We start from the raw sequence: 17,755 nt of genomic DNA, 5'->3' as shown, positions 1-17,755 counted from the left end.
ACATAAAATGAGTAAATGAATAATTTTTTTAAACGTTTTTTTGAGGCAATGTCTCTTTACATACCTCTGGCTGTCCTGGAACTCACTCTGTAGACCAGGCTGCCCTCAAACTCACAGAGATCTGCCTGCCTCTGCTTCCTGAGTGCTAGGATTAAAGGCATGTTGCCACCATGTCCCATCATAAATGAAGAAATCTTTCAAAAAATTAAGAGAAATAAATTGAATCAATTACTATTTTTATTTTTTTAAATTGTTTATTTTGTTTTTATTTTATGTGTATGAATGTTTAAACTGTCAGTAAGTCTGTGTGTCTGTGTATTATGTGTGTGTAGTGTTGGGAGAAGCCAGAAGAGGGCTTCAGATCCTCTGGGCCTAGAGTTACAGACAGTTGTAAACCACTGTATTGGTGCTGGGAATTGAACTCTGGTCCTTTGGAAGAGAAGCCAAGTGCCTTTAATCCCTGAGCCATCACTTTCCAACCCCAATTGCTATTTTTTAATTACTAGCATTGTTCCTGATTTGATATTACACAAAAAAAAGAACACTGAATAATGGCAATTCTCATGGCTCTAAGGTAGCTTTTGTGATGACATGTTTTTCTAGTGTTTCTTTTGCCTTTGGGTTTCAATGGTTGTTAAAACTTTAAAGTTCAGACTCTGTGAATCATGCTAATATTCATTACACAATAAAAAAATATTGAATCGAACTTGTTTTCTGATGTTGATGTTTTCTGTGAACAGCCGTATATTTATCTTGATTCTTTAAGAAGATCAGACAGATTTTGAAACAATATAAAGTTACTATTAATGTTTCCCAATCTCAAAATAAATAGTGGTAGTTCAGATTTTTTTTTTGTTTTCCTTTTTATTTTTATTTTTTTGTTTTATTGATTCTTTGGGAACTTCTTTTTTTAAGATAATGTCTCAAGTTTTCCAGGCCTAAAACTGACTATGTGGCCAAGCATGACCTTGAACTTGTGAACCTTCCTAATGCTGGGAATATGTCACCAAGTCAGTTTATGTGTTGCTAGGGATTGAATACAGGGCTTCATGCATGCCATCCAAGCAAGCACTCTACCTACCACTTGAGCTGCATTCCAGCCCTGGTTATTTAGTCTTGATTTCTTTTTAATGTAATCTGTAGACTTCCTTTTGTATTTTAGCATGGTTATTTTCATGTACTTTCTTTGCATTTTTTTCTTCAGATACTTTCAGTAAATTTTTTTCACTATGAGAAATATTTATCTGGACTGAGAGTGTGTGGTAGAGTCAGTGGTAAAGTGCTTACCTAGCATGGGAGAGGGTCTAGTTTTAATTTATTTTATCCTTGTTTGTTTTGTGTTACATTTGGTATTTATTTGTAAATGTTAACTTTAAGATAAAAAGTGAGACCTGTCTTTACTGACCTCTTCTGACTGAGGGTTATAAAATGAGTTTGGAAGAATATTTTGTTTCAAATTATACTAACAGTACATTCTTTTATTTATTTTTTTGTAGACTAGCAAAGAAGATAAGTTATCAAGTCGTATTCAGAGTATGCTTGGGAACTACGATGAGATGAAGGATTACATAGGAGACAGATCTGCACCAAAGCTTGTAGCAATTCCCAAGCCTGCAGTTCCAACGACGGCAGACGAGAAAGCTAACCCAAAGTTTTTTGAACAGAGACATGGAGGCTCTCATCAGAGTAACAAGTGGACTCCTGTAGGACCTGCACCCAGCACTTCTCAGTCTCAGAAACGGTCCTCTGGCTTGCAGAGTGGACACAGTAGCCAGCGGACCAGTGCAGGTGGCAGTGGCACTAGTAGCAGTGGCCAGAGGCACGACCGCGACTCCTACAGCAGTAGCCGGAAAAAAGGCCAGCATGGGTCAGAGCACTCCAAATCACGATCCTCAAGCCCTGGAAAACCTCAGGCTGTTTCTTCATTAAGTTCTAGTCATTCCAGGTCTCATGGGAATGATCACCATAGCAAGGAACATCAGCGCTCCAAATCACCTCGGGACCCTGATGCCAATTGGGATTCTCCTTCCCGTGTCCCTTTTTCAAGTGGGCAGCATTCAAATCAGTCCTTCCCACCTTCTTTGATGTCAAAATCTAGTTCAATGTTACAGAAACCCACTGCCTATGTTCGGCCCATGGATGGACAGGAGTCTGTGGAACCAAAGCTGTCCTCTGAGCACTACAGCAGCCAGTCTCATGGTAATAATATGACTGAGCTGAAACCCAGCAGCAAAGCACATCTCACCAAGCTGAAAATACCTTCTCGGCCTTTGGATGTAAGTCTCACACTCAGAGTATTTAGCATTGTGACTGTATAAAGTAATTTGTAGACATTTCAGTGAATTGGAACTGTCTTTTTGTCTTAATAGTAAGACATAAAAATTAAGTTTAAGAAAAAATGATTTAAAGAACAACTCGGGAGTTGACTCCCAAGTAGATATAAAACTGCACTTCCTTCTTGGATAATACAGAAAATATCGTTCATAGGTTTTCAAGTATTAAAATGACAAGTCGGGGACTGGAGAGATGGCTCAGTGGTTAAGAGCACTGACTGCTCTTCCAGAAGACCTGGGTTCAATTCCCAGCACCCACATGGCAGTTAGCACTGTCTGTAACTCCAAGATCTGACACCCTCAAACAGACATACATATAGGCAAAATAACAATGCACATAAAATAAAAATAAATAAATTATATTTAAAAAAAATAAAATGACAAGTCAAGTTATAGACTAAAAGTAAAATTTATTGATAGCTTACACTCCTCTTTTTGGTTTTAAGGGATAGTGTAGTTTGTTTCTTTTTATTTAAAGAGAAAATTAACTTGTCTGTTCTTAGAGTGTTACAGGTAATGCAGGTCATGGTTTATGGGGATAAATGGTGGGACTTTTGAGTCTACAGAAGTGATAATGTTGTGTAGTTCCGATGCCTCCTCCTTCCTTTGCTCCCAGCTGAAGGGCTGAGGCAGCCACTGTGACTGTGTACAAAAGCTGACATTCAAAATGACCAAAAAAACTAAGCATTCAGAGTGAAATAGCTGAAAGTGTATCTTCATTTACAAAGTGTCAGAATAACAGGTTTCAGCAAAACATTGTCATAGGCAAGATTTATTTTATTATTTTATGTTTATGAGTGTCTCACCTGCATGTATATCTTATATACTTTGTATGCCTGGTGTCCATAGAGGAAGGAAGAGAGCCTCGGATCCCCTGGAGCTGGAGTTACGGATGTTGTGAGCTGCCATGTAATTGCTTGGCATCAAACCTGGGTCCTTTGGAAGAACAGCCAATACTGTTAACCACTGAGACATTTCCTCAGTTTACAAGGTTTATTTTTAATGTAGTTTATACAATAAAAAAGGTTAAAAAGACAAAATGCATAGCTCAGAGCTCAGAATATAAGAAGGAATCAAAGTCAAAGAAGATGTTTAAGAACATTTAGCAATCTTGAGGCAGTAAGGTAGTTCAGTTATAAACCTGCTGACTTGAGTTCAGTCCTGGATCCCATAGTGGAAGGAGACAACCAGCTCCTAAGAGTTGTTCTCTGACCTATTCTTTCTCACATGCCCCGCCCATAACATAAACACACAATAATAATGAAATGAAATAAAAAGAATCTTGGGGCCTGAGGAGATTGATCAGTGGTTCAGAGCACTTGCTGCTCTTACAGAGGATCTGAGTTGCTTCCCAGCACTCAGAAAAGTGGTAATTTGTTCTTCAAATACATCTTTGGAACTAGATTTGGGTTTGGTTTTTTGATTCTTAATTACGTCTTAAAATTACCAGTCTGCCTTCTGTAGTTTATGCAATGCTGTGTAAAATGTCCATTGTGGTCCGTATCTCCAGTCTTTCAATAATGCTCACTTTACTCAGTTTATGTCCCAGTGTCATGTTATATTTTTGTATATGAATAACTTTTGAAATTTTTAGGAAATTTGATCATCTAAAAAAAATTACATTAAAAAATTGTAGGGGCTAGAGAGATGGTTCAAGGGCCAAGAGCGCTGGCTGTTCTTTCAGAAGACCTGGGTTCAATTCTCAGCACCCATCTGATGTCTCACAGCTGTCTCTAACTAGTTCCAAGGGATCAGAATTCCCTCTTCTGGCTTCTATAGGTACTAGGCACTAAAGTAGTTCACAGACCTATGTGTGAGCAAAGCAACTATATACATAAAATAAAAATAAATAAACCTGGGGTCTTAGAAAGAGGACTCAGTGATTAAGAGCACTGGCTTTTCTTCTAGAGGGAAAGGACCCAGGTTCTATTTTCCTAGCGTCCACACAACGGTTCACAACTGTCTATAACTCCAGTTCTAGGGAGCCTAGTGCCCTCCTTTGGCCTTTGCAGGACCAGGCAAGCATATAGGAAGCACCTATATATATATATGTTCAGGCAAAACAGTTAATATACATAAAATAAAAATAAATAAATCTTTTTAGAAATTTTGTATAGGAAAGCTATTTCAAAAGGTCTAGCTAGTGTTGTGACTTAAAATAATGGGATCATAAATAATTCCTCAAATTTTATGTAATTTCTAATAATGTTTTTAATATGTTTAGTAAATACTAAAATTCTAGCAGCAAATTACTTCAAATCTAATGTCTGTTTCTTTTTTCTTTTTTTTTTTAAGGCATCAGTTTCTGGTGATGTAAGCTGTGTGGATGAAATACTTAAAGTAAGTTTCTTTTTAATCATTCTGATCTGTTATTTAATTATGATGCCTATATTACCAACTCTTTCATATTCTTAATTACTTCTTAACACAGATTGCTTATGCGTATAACTTGATTATGTCATGTCCATCATAAATAACTGACTTTTCTGAGGTTCTAGTCACATACTTTGTTTACTGTTTATAAGTACAATATATTCTAGTTTTAGCCTTGAAAAGGGGAAGAAGCCAATTACAACTGCATTTTCTTAGGCTTATGATTTAGGCTTAAAAAAATCTCAATACTTACCAAGCCATGTTGACAGTAGTTTGGTTTATAATTTACCTGTACATTCTATTCTGATCAGGTACTATAGTAAAAACTATTCTCTGAGTATTGATCTGGAGTGTTTATCAGACACACCTGAAAGTCTACCATGACTAAAAACAGTATATTCCTCTGCTGGAAATAAGGAAAGGGCCAGTTAATGAGTGAGCAACAAGGATTGCTTTTTGCTTCTAAGAGAACAACATCAGTCACATATGACTTTTACTGTTCTTTGGAAGCTACTGAATTCTTTGTCTATACTTGGATTTTATGGCATATTCTTCTGAGCTACCTGTCTTGGCCTATTTCCTATAATCTGTTCCCACCATTTAATCTCCCATTCTTTCCTTTAGCTGCTACAATCTTCCTTTACCATTTTACTGAACCTCCTTTTCTTTTCTTTTCTTTTCTTTTTTTTAATCTCGAGACAGGGTTTCTCTGTGTAGTTTTGGAGCCTATCCTGGAACTCACTCTGTAGACCAGGCTGGCCTCAAACTCAGAGATCCACCTGGCTCTGCCTCCCGAGTGCTGGGATTAAAGCTGTACCACCACACCCAGTTCATACAGAAATAGTAGCAGTAGTGGTAGTAGTAAAAATAATAAACCTTAAGACAGTCTTAATTTTTGTTTCTGCCTTTAAAATCTCTTAGCTGTCCTTTTATAGTGTGTCAAGTCTTCACTTCAGCCTCTGGCCTTCATAACTTAACTGTTTTTGCCAGAAGTTTTCAGTGGCTCTCTAAGAGAGATTGAGATCACTAAAACCACAGTTCTGAGGAAGAATTGAGCATCCAGACACCCCATAGCCAGTCCCCAGAACTCCTGCTTCTGACTGACCACTTTTGCCAAACTAGTTTTCCTAAGCCATACTTTTTCTTTTCTTGAAAATAGGGTTTCCTGTAGTGGAGGCTGGCTTCGAACATCTGTCCTCCTTCCTGCCTCACCTTCCAAGCATTGGGATTAGAAGCATGCACTTCCACACTCTCATCACTTCCTTAAAGTCAAATTCTTTGGAACACTTCCCTCCTCTGTCTATAGTAGTGCATACATAGTTGTCTTCTGTAGAATCCCAGGGAAATAAATCTTTCTGTTTCCTGTGTCAGACCACAGTGAAAACTCTTCACTTTCAATCTCATAAAGCATTCTCTCTCTCTCTCTCTCTCTCTCTCTCTCTCTCTCTCATTTATTTAATGAGTGTCTTGCCTGCATGTATGTGCACTGTGTGTGTGCATTGCCCAAAGAGGTCAGAAGGGGCTGTCAGATCTCCTGGAATTGGAGTTACAGACAGTTGAACCGAGGTACTTTGGAAGAGCAGCCAGTGTTTTTAACCACCACTGAGCCATCTCTTCAGCCCCAATCATTCATATTTTTGACACACACACACACACAAACACACACACACACACACACACACACACACACACACACACACACACACGAGAACCTTGTGCATCTGAAATGCTTGTGTGTTTGTGTGTGTGTTGTTTTTTGTTTTGGGATTTTGTTTTGTTTTTTTCATGTGTTTCTCTCTGTGTGTTTGTGTGTTCTAAGGGAACATACACACTTTCCCCTGAAGTTTTAACAATATATGGAACTTAAGTGCCTGGAAGACTTTCTTTGTCTCTTTGTTCTTACTAAACGTGTAGCCTACATTTTCTATGTATGAACTTGGCATATGGCTTTCAGTGTTTTAGTGCCCAGTCAGGTTGATTGTTGGAAAGATTAGCAGTTGAGTATATTTGGGCATTTGATTTGTGAAATGCAATACTAAAAATCTGAGGTGCAGAAGTTTCCATGTTCCCTTCATAGGTTTTTGTTTTCATTCAACTTGTAATCACAGTTTCTAGGAACTCTTTTGTGAACATAGGAAAATAATATAAAAATATTAAAAATATTTAATATCTGTCAAAAATTTGATATCTGTCTAAAAATAATATATGTTTATTGAAAATTTCAATTGTCAGTAATTCACCTACTATGTGTCAAGTGCTAGTGATGTGGTGGTGATGCTAGTTGTACTGTTTAAGCTGACCTTCCAGGGCTGGCTGTAGGAAACAATATAAGTGTTGTAAGAGGACAGAGAACAATTGCATGCAAGTGGCTAGTTTGTTTTGGAGGGGGGTTCCTCATTTGTTACTAGTTCTCTGAGAATTTCATATAATGCATTTTGATCATACTCATCCTACAACTCCTTGAAGTTCCACTACCCCTTCCCTACCCACCCAACTTTATGTCCTTTTTTTTTTTTTCTTTCTTTCTTTCTTTCTTCCTTCCTTCCTTCCTTCCTTCCTTCCTTCCTTCCTTCCTTCTTCTTTCTTTCTTTCTTTCTTTCTTTCTTTCTTTCTTTCTTTCTTTCTTTCTTTCTTTCTTTCTTTCTTTCTTTCTTGACTGAGGCCTGAACCCAGGGCCTTGTGCTTGCTAGGCAAGCACTCTACCACTGAGCTAAATCCCCAACCCCTATGTCCTTTTTCTTTTTCCCAGCAAGTCCACCTTGTGCTGCCCATATACTCTTGAATATGTGACCATCCGCCAGAGTTTGGCTGACCTACCAAGGACCACCACCTTAAAGAAAACTGACTCTCACTCTTGTGGCAGCTAGCTTTGGGTTGTCAATAACTCTTCAACTAGGGCAGGACTTTAGGCCCACCTCCTTCTCTGCCCTAGGCTTAAAGAGGTTTAGTAGACACTATGTCAACTGCCCTGTTTCTCCCCACTTCTGTCATCTGGTGCCCAAAGTAACTACTGTTGAGCATCCTTCTAGAGACTTGACTTTTAAAACTTTATTTACCAGCACATAGACTATGATTTGTGTTTGACAGTAATATGCCATGGACATCATTTCATATCATAGTTGAATTTCTCATTTTAATGTCTGTCTTGTGTTTCATTGTGTGGATGTCTGCTACTTTGTTTAATCAGTACTATATGTTGAATACTAGAGTTGTTAACATTTGGTCTATGAGTCCTTGGAATCTTTATATAATTTAATGCATCTTTATATAACTGTGGTTATAGTCACAGTATAAATTCCTAAGCACCATCAGCTACCTTTTTACCTAATGGTTAAGTTTGAAAAAAAATGCGGGAAATAAAATACTCCCTTAATTCTAAGTATTGATCCCTCTCTTCCTTGATCCTCTGACATACATTGTTATCCAAATTCACTTGGCCTGGTTTCTTCCCCTCTTATACAGGGTGTCACATAGCTCAGGCTGCCTTGACTCCTCCTCTCAAGAGCTGAGATTAGAGGCAAATGTAACCATGCCCAGCTTTCTTATCTATTTCCTTCCTAATATACTTTTGAAATCTCTCTTCTGATCTTCAAAGTGACCAAAATTTTTAATCAGCATGTGGACTCTGGTCAGACTTCCTACAGTGAAATTCTTTGTCCAGTATTTACTAATCATGCAACCTTGAATAAAGATGTTGACTTTTGCTTCAGTTTCACATTAAAGAAGTTAGGGTAATGATATCTATCTCATGATTTGAAGAAATGATTGACAAGCAAAATATTTAGCATCATTTCTGATCCATTAATGGTAAAGATTAATGTTAGCTGTTTTTCTTATTGTTATCTTCTTCCTTCCATTCCTATAGCAAGATCTTTTTTAGTAGTATTGCATAATATGCGTTTGGGAAGCATGGTGGCTCATGCCTCTACTTTAGCACTCAGGAGGCTGAGGCAGGAGGATCAGCACAGATGTAAGGCCTGTCTGATTTACATAACAAGCTAAGGGAGCCTGAGCTATGGAATGAGACCCTGTTTCAAAAAACAAGCAAACAAACCCATCAGACCTTTGTAACTGTCCACAGATTTTACCATCCTACCTATATACCCCTTAAAGTCAGAGAGAATTTGTTATCTTCTGCCCCGCTGCCAGCCCTACTGCCTGCATACAGTTGTGCCTTATAATGCCCATTGTACTCACTATGCATAGTTTTGGAGGATCAGTCATAAAACCAGTATTTCTAAATACAAAGCTGGTTTTTAGCTGTATAGTTTTGTAACCTTGTCCTGGTTGAAAACAAACTGTAATAATTACATTTCAGGAGATGACGCATTCATGGCCTCCCCCTCTAACGGCTATTCATACACCATGCAAAACAGAACCTTCCAAATTTCCTTTTCCAACTAAGGTAAGTAAATAAAATCTGTCTTTGATAATGTAAGAAAACTCTAAATGGCTCAACTAAAATCACATAAATTCAAAATTGTCTTACCTTTCCCTAGTGGGAAACATAATAAATAAATTTTAAAAAATAAATAATTTTAAGTAGTAATGATTTCTGTGAAGAAATTTTAAACTGATAATAGAATTGAGAACATCTTGAACTGTGAGGGTACTTAAAATTTGGAAGACAATACAGAGAGAGAGAGAGACAGAGAGAGACAGAGAGAGAGAGAGATTGATATTTATTGCAAACTCATTATATTCTATTCTGAAGGTGGTTAGGGCTATTCAGGTTGTTTTCTGAGGAGCCTCTCAGAACCTAGCCACAAACATATTTACATACTATGAGAAAAGGCCCTCACACAGCAGTTTTTAGCCCATCTGCAGATGAATTTATACTCACACAAATAATACAAAAACACAAGGCTGGATGTGGAACCCCAGCACCATGGAAGCAAAGACAGGAAGATCAGGAGTTTAAGGCGAACCTGGTTACATTTTCAGAGTTCAAAAATTCTCCCCCAAATAATCAGACAAAAAGATATTCTCATGTGAAAGTTTGTTTAGGACTTCTAATACCAGCCCCTTCCCTGGTTCTTGTTCTCTAGCTCATTCAATTTCATGTGTCTTTGCAAACATTTTCATAAGCACTTGCATGCATGTGTACAAACAGACTCATAAGTGTGGACCCATTCCATATCAATATGCTATTTCTACTCAGATAAATTGTTTTATATCATTAATCTGTCAGCTTATGGTCTGGGAGTCCTTTCCATGTTGTTTACTTAGAGGTATTTAATGTCTTCTAAGTTCATCTAAAGTATGAATTATCTGACTTTACTTAGCCATTTCTCTTTGGTGTTTAATTTACTATCAGTTTTAATTACTGTAAGCATTTTTAATCATTTATGTGTGTGTGTGTGTGTGTGTGTGTGTGTGTGTGCTGTGAACTGGTTCTTTCCTTCTACCATGTAGGTCCCAGGGGTGGAGCTCAGATTGTCAGGCTGGCAGCAAGTACCTTTATTCACCCAGCCATTTCACCAGCTCTCACTTTTTTTTTATTGTGTGTGTGTTTTGAGCATGTGTATACATTTGTGTGTGGGGAGGTGCACATCTTGTGCACTTGGGTGTGGAAGCTGGGGTCTGCATCAATGTCTTCTATTGTTTTCTACTTTATGTTTCTTACTTTTTGAGACAGTGTTTCATGTAGCCCAGACTGACCCTGAACTTGGTGTAGCTTATAGTGATCTTAAACTTCTTTTGTATGTATGCTTGTGTGTGTACACATGTATGTGCAGGTATGTACACCTTTTCATGTGTGTAGAGGCTAGAGAGAGATAATTGATGTCCTCCTCCTATTCCTATATGGCTCTCTGCCTTCCACCCTGGACACAGGCTCTCTCTGAATCTAGAGCTCACTGTTTTTCTGTTAGGCTAGTGGGCAGCAAGCCCCAGTTATTTTACTGTTGTCATTACAGCTATCCTTGTGCGTGTGTGTGTGTGTGTGTGTGTGTGTGTGTGTGTGTGTGTGTGTGTGTGTTGAGATAGAACCCAGGCCTGTGAAAAAAAACTATCTTCCCTGTTCTTGAGTATATCAGTAGCTTTTTTTTTCTAGTAAGCTTTTAATGAAATACCAAAATTTCTTTACCTGTTCAGTTGTTAATGAACATATAAGTTACTTTTAGGCTATTAAAATATCTATAAATGGAGCTGGAGAGATGGCTCAGAGGTTAAGAGCAGTGGCTACTCTTCCAGAGGTCCTGAGTTCAATTCCCAGCAACCACATGGTGGCTCACAACCATCTGTAGTTAGATCTGGTGCTCTCTTCTGGCCTGTCTGCATACATGCAGGTAGAATACTTGTATACGTAATAAATAAATCTTAAAAAAGAATCTATAAACATTATTGTATATATTGTAGACTTATGTTTTCTTTCTTTTTCGAAACAAAGTTTTTTTGTGTAGTCCTGGCTATCCTAGAACTCATTCTGTAGACCAGGCTGCCCTGGAACTCATAGAGATCCACCTGCCTCTGCCTCTCGAGTTCTGGGACTAAAGGCATGTGCCACCACCGCCTGGCTGTTTTCTTTATCCATGGGCAAATACTAGATTATATGGTGAAAAGAATTGCTGAGTCATGCGGTAACCGTGTGTTACCTTTCTAAGAAGCTGATCACTGTTCTCTATGGTAGGTAGTTGTGACACTCCTGCTTTAACCCCCACCCTCCGCCACTCACCAGTGCAAGGTAGCCCACTTGTTTTGTCTGTGCCTCCAGCTTACTGTTTTTGGTCTATTTGCATTTAGTCATTTTAGCAGATATTTTAGAGGTCCATCTAATTTAGAATTCCTTAAAGACTGATGTTGAACCATCTTTTTTCTTATGTTTATTGACTGTTCCTATATAGGTTGAATAATTCTATATATTTGGAGTCAGAAGTGTTTCTGACTTTAGTGTTTTTAAAATCCTTTCATATAGGAAATAAGCACTCTGAACTGAAGTATGAACAGAAAATTGATTTATGTTTCATATATACCTTATACACATAGCTTGATGGCAATTTTTTTTTTCAAGACAGGGTTTCTCCTGAAATTTGTAGATCAGACTGGTCTAGAACTCACAGAGATCCGCCTGCCTCTGCCTCCCCAGTGCTGGGTTTAAAGGCGTGCGCCACCACCGCACCAGGCTTTAGTTTCCTGGCGTTTTGACTGTATCCATCATAAAAGGTTAGGTATGTAATTTTCCTAACATTGCTTTGGTCAGGCATTTTGTCACTGCACTAAGAAAAGTCACCAATACATTTAACAAAGATGAGAATATAAAACCAAGGACTGTCTGGGCGGTGGTGGCACACACCTTTAATCCCAGCACTGGGAGGCAGAGGCGGGCGGATCTCTGTGAGTTCCAGGCCAGCCTGGTCTACAGAGTGAGTTCCAGGACAGCCAGGGCTTTTACACAGAGAAACCCTGTCTTGAAAAACAAATGAATAAATAAATAAATACACAAACCCAAGGGCTGAGGCCAAGGATGGCTCAGTAGGTGCTTGCCGCCAAGCCTGATGACCTGAGTTTGATTCTGGGACCCGCATAATGGAAGAAGAGAACTAATTCCCATGAGTTGTCCTCTTCCCCGCCCCCAACAAGGTTTCTCTGGTTGATTTTTTAATTTCATCTAGTTTTTCCCTAGTTTTTCTTATTTCTACCCTATTTTTTAAAATACTTTTTCTTCTGCTTTCATTTACTATTCTTTAAAAAAAATTTTTTTTGTTGAAATGGAAAGTAGTATCATTAAACTGTAGTTTTCCTTATTATCTAAATATGCTTCTAAGCAAAGCATCACGAATTTTAATATCCTGTGTTTTAAAACTTCTTTTTGATGGTTTATTTTCAAGATTTTGTTTGCTTCTTTGGTTGGTTGGTTGGTTGGTTTTGGGTTTTTGTTTTTTTTCAAGGCAAGGTTTCTCTGTGTATCCCTGGCTGTCCTGAACTCATTCTGTAGACCAGGCTAGCCTCAAATTCACAGAGATCTGCCTACTTCTGCCTCCCTAGTGCTGGGATTAAAGGCGTGGAACACCACTGCCTGGCTGAAGTATTTTTTAAAAATATCTTTATAGTTAATATTTGGGAGATTTTCCACATATGTTAGTAATTTGTGGATTAATTCCATTTGGGTCAGAAAGCATACTTCACATGGCTTGAATCATTTTATATTTATTAAGACCTATTTAATGACCCAGAATATTTTCCCTTTTTGTAAATATTTTCTGTGCACTTGTAAAGAATATATGTTTTGCTGTTGCTGCATAGAGTATTCTCTGTGTGCCAAGCCAAGTTGATTTAGAGTGCTAGACAAGTTTTCTCTGTTATTTTGTCAGCAGCAGTGGGGCAGTAGCTAGAAAAATAGCTCTGCTTCTGTCTTGTAGCAGCCTGAGCTTTTTTCAGTGACCTGTACTCAGGTGAAGCCAAGATTTTTTTGGCCTTAGAAAGGAATTTCCATACCACTCGGAATGAAGCAGAGTTGGACTGTATTAGGAAGAAAATTTTAAGTAGATTTAAGCATACACATTAGGAAGAGAGAGACACACTCAGGAAACATAGGGAACACATCCATGAGCATGGTTATAAGCTTCTCAAGAGTCTCCCATAAGCTCATATTAGCTGTAGATTGCATTTTGGTGGCTTCTAAAGTTATCCCAGCAGTTGCTAAGGAACGTCAGTGAGATCATAGAGGAGTTCTGGTGATGGATAGGATTTCTGTTGATAAGGTAAACTCCTAGGTCACAAAGATCATATAGGAAATTAAGGTGTTATTATAAAGTTTACAGATTTGTTTGTTTGATTTCTAGAAATTTTCACATTTATATCTGTGAAAGGAGTATATTGAAAACTCATATATACCCAGCCCTTAAAAATGGTTCATTGCTCTTTTAACATTTTTATTTGAAAATAGCTCTGAATAAAAGGAATATTATCTCTGTGTAAACAATCTCACAGCAAATGTTAATGGTGCTGGAATTATTGGTTCTGATGAAAAATTTCAGCCAGACTCTGAAATGGGGTCTCTTTTCTCATCCCATGTTCTCTTAATAGTCTCTGTCTCCCTTCCCCCATCCCTACCTAACCTCTCATCTTCTATGTCCCAGGCTGGTCTCAGACTCTATATAGCTAAGAATGACCTTGAAGGTCTGCTCCTCTTGCCACTGTTGGGTTGTATGCCCCACCATTCCTGGCTGTTATCCTGAATCAGTATCAAAGATAAAAACACTTCCCCTGCAGCTAGTATTTGTTTTCCTTCTCACTCCTTTCTGTTCATTGAGCTTTCTATCTGGTGCCAGTTCTTTCTGTCCTCCCTAATCCTTCTGTACTTTTTGCTATGTACCTAAAACAAATCTTTAATATTTTTGTGTGTAGGGGCTGATATTATCTTGCTCTATTGTCCAGCCTGGCCCAGAATTCCTGGGCTCAAGTTATCCCCTACCTCAGCTTCTCAAGGTAGCTGGGACTACTGGCAAGCGCCACACTGCCTGGCTGTTTGGTTTGTTTAGATAGGGCCTCACTCTAGAGCCCAGGCTGGCCTGGACCTTGATGTCCTCCTGCCAGTGCCATCCCTGGGATTACAGGTGTTACCAAGCTTGGCTTTTCTTTTGTTGTTGTTTTTCCCTTCTGGTTATAGAATTCTAACTTGTAGATGTTTTGGATTGAATAGTCTATATGTATATGTCATTCTTTTCTTGTGCTTGAGGTTTGTCGAGCTTGATATTTGTGATTTGTAGTTTCTATCAAATTAGGAATACCTTTGCAGTTATTTTCAGTACTCAGGTTCTTTTATGTTTCCTTCCTTCTCCCTGCTTCAAGGACTCCAATTACTTAATGCAGTTTTCTGTTTTGTTGTTCCATTTTATATTTCTTCTGCTGCAATACCATCAGGTTCTGCTGTTGATCTCTGTTAATGTATTGTGATCTCAGGTAGGGTTTACATGTCTAAACCTCTGCTTGCTATCTATCTATCTATCTATCTATCTATCTATCTATCTATCTATCTATCTATCTATTTAACATATTAAGTTTTATCCCAAGCATTAGATTTGACAGTCATTCTTGTTGATGACAACCTTTTTTTTTTTTTTTTTTTTTTTTTTGGTTTTTCGAGACAGGGTTTCTCTGTGTAGCTTTGCGCCTTTCCTGGAACTCGCTTTGGAGACCAGGCTGGCCTCGAACTCACAGAGATCCGCCTGGCTCTGCCTCCCGAGTGCTGGGATTAAAGGCGTGCACCACCACCGCCCGGCTTGATGACAACCTTTTTAAACAATGTTTTTTGTTTGCTTGCTTTTTAGACAGGGTTTTACTATGTAGAAATCCACCTGCCTCTGCTTCCCAAGTGCTAGGATTAAAGATATTCGACACCACACCAATCTACAAACATATCTAATAGAAAGCTAGGACAAAATGACTGCAGCGAGCTACAAAGATACTGGGCGATGGTGGATATATAAAAGAAGATCAGACGAATATGCTAGTAGCAGAATATTGAGAATGATTTTACAAGAATAGAATATTTGGTCATATTTATATGATGAGCATAATTATGTGGGAAAAGTGGAAATCAACTGATACATGGAATAGAGATGGTAACCTTGGAAAATTTTAAAAGGCTTTGAGATTTGGTACAAACGTAGAAGACGCTTTTGAATCTGAGCATAACTAGGTCATCCTTTGTTGCAGGAAGAGGCAGAGTCCTCGGGTACAGTTGGGCTAGCATGTTGGATTTTCCAGTTTGAGTCTAGAGGCTATTAACACTTGGCTGCACTTGTTGCTTATTGTAGTGGCCTCTGGGTAGTTTTCTGGGTGCTGTAGGCAAAACACACCATTTAGATACATTCCTCTCTAACTAAAGGAGATATTTAAATACAAGGGGAGGGGCTGGAGAGATGTCTCTGGTTAAGAGCACTGGCTTGCTATCCCAGAGGACCAGATAAAAACCACCTATAATAACTCAGTTCCAGGGGATCCAACACTCTTTTCTGGCCTTTATGGCCTGCAGGCATGTAAATGTTACATAAACATACAAGCAGCCAAAATACCCATAAACATAAATCAAAAATATTAAAAAACAAACAAATCAAAAAAAGAAGAGGCTGGGCATGGTAGCACATGCCTTTATCCCTGCACCTGGGAGGCAGAGGCAGGTGGATCTCTGTAAATTCATGGCCACTCTGGTCTACATAATGAGCTTCCAGGATAGCCAGGGCTACATAGAGAGACCCTGTCTCAAAACAAAACAAATAAGTAAATAAGAAAGAATAGTGCATGCTTAGCCTAATAGTGCCTGACACATATGGCTACCTGTTCAACAAATGTTCATTGACTGAATTCAGGTATAGAGATACACATATCTATACATATTCGGGTAACATGTATAATATAGTTTAAAGCTTTTTGTGAAGTTCTATTTGCTACTTAGAGTTTGTAGATTAACTGTGTGAGCTGCAGTGACAGGAAAGATGGAGAATGTTGTTAAACCTAGGGAATTGGGGATAGCATCCTAGAAGAGATGGTATCAGGTAGAGCGTGAAGAAATAGAGTGCCAGTAAATGAGCACACCAAAATGGCTGTACCATTGATAATTTGGAAGTCATTTGTAAAAACAAGTGGTAGGAAGTTTTATAGTGTAAATCCTAATTGGTCTTAATAATAAAAATCTGGAGCCAGATATCAGGGTAAATGCTGAAAGATCAGAGAGACAAGGGAGCAAGCCACAGCCACCTCTTACCTCGCCAACTCCTCAGCCTGAAAGGGGTGAGCTCCTGTCTCCTCCCACCTTATAATCCTCTCTCAACCCAGCCATGTCACTTCCTGTCTCCACCTCCCCAGTGCTGGGATTAAAGGTGTGTGCCTCCAAGTACGGAGATCAAAAGCATGAGATCCCAAGAGGTGGAATTTAAGGTGTGTGCCACGACTGCCTGGCTTCTATGGTTAACTAGTGGCTAACTGCACACTCTGATCTCCAGGCAAGCTTTATTTGTTAGAGCACAAACAAAATGTCACCATAAATTTTCAAGTTTAGGAACATATGGGTGGGGGGGTGATTTTAGTGTGTTTTTACTTTGAGACAGAAAGACTACAGACCTACTATCCAGGAACTCACTATGTAGTCCAGACTGACTTTGAATGCACAAAGATCTACTTGCCTCAGCCGTTTAAATGACAGGATTAACGGGAGTGGGGGGTGGGAAGAGTGGGGGGGTGGGGAGAGGGTGCACCATCATGCCCAGCTTTTTAGTATTTTTATAATTTGCTTAAATGCCCTTGAATTTGTACTAGACTGTTGAATCATGCCTATAATCCCAGTACTTGGGATCTGTAGGCAGGAGAATAAGGAGTTCAGGGTCATCCTTGGGTAAATAACAAATTTGTCAGTGTGAGCTGCCTGAGACCTGCCTCAAACAAAACAAAAACAAAAACTAGCCAATACACTGCAAGCAAACAGCTGCAGCCAGCACAGCCAGGCCTGGAAAGGCTAGGACTGGCCCTCTCACTTATCTTCTGAACTTGAATTACAGGCTTGGCATTGTTGTAGATTTTATTAATTTCTTTTTGTTTGTTTGTTTGTTTGGTCGGTTTTGTTTTGTTTTGTTTTGAGACAGAATTTCTCTGTGTAGTTTTGGTGCCTGTCCTGGTTCTCGATCTGTAGACCAGACTGGCCTTGAACCCACAGAGATCCGCCTGGCTCTGTCTCCTGAGTGCTGGCATTAAAAGCGTTGCACCACCACTGCCAGGCCTTTATTAATTTCTTTAGACAGGGTCTCTCACTATATAGTCCTGGCTAGCCTAGACACTATATAGACCAGGCTGGCTTGGAACTCACAGAGATTCCCCCTACTTCTGCCTCCCAAGAGCTGGTGTTAAAGGTATACATTATGATGCCAGATCTTTATTTTTATAAAATTGTATTTATTTATTGTCAGAGAGCAACTATGGGGAGTTAGTTCTCTTCTTCCACCATTTGGGTTCCAGGGATGTAACCCAGATTGTCAAGCTTGGCAGCAAGCAATTTTACCCACATAGCCGTCTTGCTGGCCCTCCAGTCTTGTTTCTTTTCTAACTTTATATGG

General features: G+C 38.9%; 1 protein-coding gene across 3 annotated transcripts in view; it reads left to right on the top strand.

Annotated features, from left to right (window-relative positions):
• Aff4 (ALF transcription elongation factor 4) overlaps window positions 1-17,755 on the top strand; it is a 75,464-nt gene that overhangs the window by 20,361 nt on the left and 37,348 nt on the right. For 2 of the 3 annotated variants that reach the window (XM_052757847.1, XM_052757848.1), the window contains exons 3-5: window positions 1,497-2,276; window positions 4,629-4,673; window positions 9,025-9,111. In XM_052757847.1, coding sequence (XP_052613807.1) covers window positions 1,497-2,276; window positions 4,629-4,673; window positions 9,025-9,111 — 912 coding nt within the window. The remainder of the gene's footprint in view (window positions 1-1,496; window positions 2,277-4,628; window positions 4,674-9,024; window positions 9,112-17,755) is intronic. The other variant, XM_052757849.1, reaches the window with a different exon arrangement.

Source organism: Peromyscus californicus, unplaced genomic scaffold, assembly GCF_007827085.1.
Source record: "Peromyscus californicus insignis strain IS unplaced genomic scaffold, ASM782708v3 Scaffold_3__1_contigs__length_106647218, whole genome shotgun sequence".
Classification (NCBI taxonomy): domain Eukaryota; kingdom Metazoa; phylum Chordata; class Mammalia; order Rodentia; family Cricetidae; genus Peromyscus; species Peromyscus californicus.
Note: the sequence above shows the minus strand (reverse complement) of the source record. Positions and strands in the feature narration are given on the sequence as shown.